The 3,725-nt window shown below is 33.4% G+C and overlaps 1 protein-coding gene across 1 annotated transcript; it reads right to left on the bottom strand.

Annotated features, from left to right (window-relative positions):
- Positions 1-347: 347 nt before the first annotated feature.
- LOC145041815 (dihydroorotate dehydrogenase (DUF3598)) lies at positions 348-2,538 on the bottom strand. The gene is made up of 5 exons (XM_078990006.1): positions 2,097-2,538; positions 1,415-1,831; positions 1,228-1,320; positions 1,008-1,147; positions 348-926 (listed from the first exon to the last, which is right to left on the bottom strand). Exons 1-5 carry the CDS (start codon positions 2,478-2,480, stop codon positions 479-481), a joined length of 1,482 nt encoding a protein of 493 aa, XP_078846132.1. The 5' UTR covers positions 2,481-2,538; the 3' UTR covers positions 348-478.
- Positions 2,539-3,725: the final 1,187 nt, after the last annotated feature.

Below are 3,725 nucleotides of genomic sequence, written 5' to 3'. Positions count from 1 at the left end.
TCTCCGATATCTAATTGGTTTTTATAAAATTTGTTAATAGAACCCTACAATCAAAATATTTCAAACTATAAAGTTGATTTCACGTTTAACCAATAAATAATCATTAACTATAAACCCTAAGTCCCTAATTAAATAAATCTTATTGAGTTATTGCTAATTTCTATTCTTTCAGTATATTCAGCTTTGGAAGGATCTAATCTGTTAATTTGTCTAATTGTGAGTTTAATGTGTTCATTTAATCAAACTTCATGTGTTAACTGTGCTGATTTAACAAACATGACCCATTTACAAAAAAAAATACCCTTTGGACTCCTCATTAGACTCTATTGCTTTATCAACAAGACAAGTTATAGTAAAAACTTTCTTTTATAGTAAAAACCTTCTATTGCTTTATACAAGTTATAGTAAAAACACCACATTACACATGACTTTCCACCTCTTTTTTTTCTATAAAATTCTGAATCTTTTTTTCCACAGCTTAAAAAGGAGGTGAATCAGTCCACCTTCTCTTAACTTCAGTTTTGGATCTAACCTCCTTCAACTTCCCATCCCTTCCATAATCCCTTTCCATAACAAGATTAATCCCTTCATCAGAATACCACCCAACACCAATACACAACACACCATCCTTACTTACATCAACATAACCCGTAACACCGCCAGGCAACCATAACACCGTAACATCCACCATGTCCGCCACCTCCTCCTCCCCAAAGTAAATTGCCATTTCCGGCAAACTCCTCTTCTTCAAAGTCTCCGTACAAAGATAAACATACGGCGGGTCCTCCTCGTTATCATCCATAACCGCCGCCTCCCCGCCATAAATCGGTGTGGCACTCGTCTCAAACACCTTCCATGATCCGCTCAATTCCGATGGTTGCACTCTTTTTCTTTGAGAAAATGGCTTCACGTCAAAATCCACGTCACTGTATTTATCAAAAAACATTCTACAAATTTATATCTGACACTAACACTGACACTGACACTGACAGTAGAATGGAGGTTACCTTTTGTCAGAAAGATGAGCGGTACCGACCCATTGCTCTTCGTAAACAGCTACCCTCATGATTTGAATATCCGAGCCACCATCACTGAATTCTATAGTGTGGACAATACGTAGTCTTTTGTGACACCCTTTAACTAAACACTAATTGATGAAAGATAAGATTTTAGTTTGAATTAGGGTTTAAGAACATGATGAAACCACAAAGTAAAAAAAGAACTTACTTGCTCAAATTTGAAAGTTGGGGATAGGAAGTAATTGGAATCATCAACTTCTCCAACAGGTATGTCAACTGGACCCCTTGAATATGAGCCATCCTTTCATGGAATATAGTTATAATAAATCAATAGAAGTTTTTTTTTTGAGTAAGTGAAAGGCATGTGTGAAAGAAGATGTAATACAAGTTTTTACCTCGAAAAAGACAAGACCAGGCTCCATACCCATGAGATCTTCTTCCATTACATCACTTGTTTCAAAGTTAAAAGACTCGAATTTTGGGATTACATGGTTTGTTTTCCTTCCATCAAACGCTTCTATGGTGGATAAAGATGCGTCCTCTTTGTTTTTGTTCACAGGTCTGTTTTCACCATGAGGGTTTAAAGTCACCCAATTTACAGTTCTTTGAATGTGAGATTCATGTGTTCCGTTTGTTGATGGTACTGCTTCGATCCGAGAAAGAGTGTAGCAGTCAAATTGATGTTCGTTGTTTCTTCCAACATCAATGGGCTCCATTTTAGCAGTGATAGGTGAGAACACTGCTCCTGTTCCCTTCCATATGCCACTAACACTGCTTGCAAATGTGTTCCATTTTGGCATAATCACAGGTTCCTGAAAGATCAACATCATATTATACATATAATCAATTAGATGTAAAAATGAAGCCACAGAGTAGTCGAGAAGGCATGAACCTAGCAAGTGATTTGACACTAAACAACCTTCATATGTTCAGCGAACTGGACAAGTTTCAACTTAGATTTAACTAAACTTCTACTAGACTATTTCAGATCGAAATCATAATCTTCAACAGAAACAAGTTTAAACATGAAATTCAGTATCAGATGGAATAGAAGGAACGAAATCGAGACAGTCATACCTGAGTTTGTAAAACCTTCTCCGTCTCTATTAACATCGAACCAGAAACCATTATTCCTTCATCGCTCTCACTAGCTATCCGTCTCTTCGTCGTCGAATTCCTTGTTTTTGTCCTCCTCCTGTCGCCTTTCTTCCGCCTATCTCCTCCTCGACTCTCATTAGCCGCATCATTATCGATACTCCAAACATTATCCTTCCCCTTTCCTTTCGGTGCCTTCACTCTCGCTATTCGGCGATTGTTAGGGTTTAAGCTGCTGCACCAAATACGCGAATATGGCTGTCGGAGAGTGGTTAAATTAAGAGATGAAGATGGACTAAATCGTAGAAACTGTGTGCTTGAATTACTCCAAAAGGTTCTTGTAGCGTCCATCAATGGCGATTGCATTCTTTCTCTTCTTCTTCCTCACTTCCGTAAATTCGAATCAACGGTATGTCAAAAGGATATTGTTTAAAGTTTTTGCTAATTTACGCGAATAACAATGAACTTGTTATATTGACAGTTTAGCCACAAAACCTTTATTCTATCGATCTTAACCCCTATACTTTTTAATCGAGCCTCTCTACTTTTACTTTTCTCCTTCAACCCCTACAAAAATAAGTTTCTATATATTTTATATTTTTATTTAAACCATATTGTTTTTCAATTTCAGTAAATATAAATTAAAAGTCTAATGATTAATTATGTAATATAATTAATGGTAGTCTATAATAAAAAGTCACTCTCTTTAAGCAGAAACATAAATACAAATCATTTACAAAGAAAATAAGTTTAAAAATTTTGTGTTGGTTTGAGGGTTTTGGATGATTTTTTGAGTCATGTTATTATGTTAAAGTTTTTATTTTTATAAGTTTATTATATACTAATTATTTTTTATATTTTATTTGGTTTAACTATTTTTTTAAAACAATCATCGTATGTTGTGGTTGAAACTTTAATATAAATTAAATTATATTCATGTTATCTATCATATGTTATGGAATGTGATATATACAATATTTAATTAAATATTATATATATGTTTGTATATTTGTGTTGCTTCAAAGCAATAATTAATTAAAAATCATTGATATATTATATTAACCATTTTATCCATGGAAGTCTCTTTTAAAATACAAATATTCTATCTTATCACTTTATATTTTAGTACATGTTTAAAATTTTAGGTATAATAATAAATGTCTTTTAAAATTTTTCTTTCATTTATTAATAATAATAAGCGGTTTTAAAATTAATGAACAATAATTATAAAAAATAAAATCAAATTATAAAAATCATGGATATATCATATTATCCATGCAAGTCTCTTTTGAAATGTGAATTGTCTATCTTCTCACTTTATTATTTAGTATATGTTTCACATTTTAATAATAATATTACGTGTTTCTTAAGAGTCCTCTTGTAACGCCCTATTTCGAGTCGTTTCATAATTCGGGGGCGTAACCCGAAGATCAATTATGATAAGGCTTCGGTCGTTGAGGAAAGCGAGGTTTAAACCTATTTTGATGTGGGTAATGTAGATTTTGTGATCTAATAGTTTGGTTTGTGCTTTGGAGCCCAAGGATATATTGGTAAAGCGATGGTTCGGACCTTTTATTGAATTAAGGATTTTAGTTCGAGGTGTTTTAAGTC

The sequence above is a fragment of the Lactuca saligna genome, chromosome 4 (genome assembly GCF_052625555.1).
Source record: "Lactuca saligna cultivar CGN05327 chromosome 4, ASM5262555v1, whole genome shotgun sequence".
Taxonomy (NCBI): domain Eukaryota; kingdom Viridiplantae; phylum Streptophyta; class Magnoliopsida; order Asterales; family Asteraceae; genus Lactuca; species Lactuca saligna.
The sequence above is the reverse complement of the archived record's forward strand: the minus strand, read 5'-3'. Positions and strand labels throughout refer to the sequence as shown.

Excerpts from the sequence above, each read along its gene's own strand:
- LOC145041815 (XM_078990006.1), bottom strand. The coding sequence starts at position 2,480 with ATGCAATCGCCATTGATGGACGCTACAAGAACCTTTTGGAGTAATTCA. Across the intron at positions 1,321-1,414 it reads CTGGTCTTGTCTTTTTCGAG|GATGGCTCATATTCAAGGGG; the intron begins GTAAAAACTTGT and ends ATTCCATGAAAG. Across the intron at positions 927-1,007 it reads GCTCATCTTTCTGACAAAAG|TGACGTGGATTTTGACGTGA; the intron begins GTAACCTCCATT and ends TGATAAATACAG.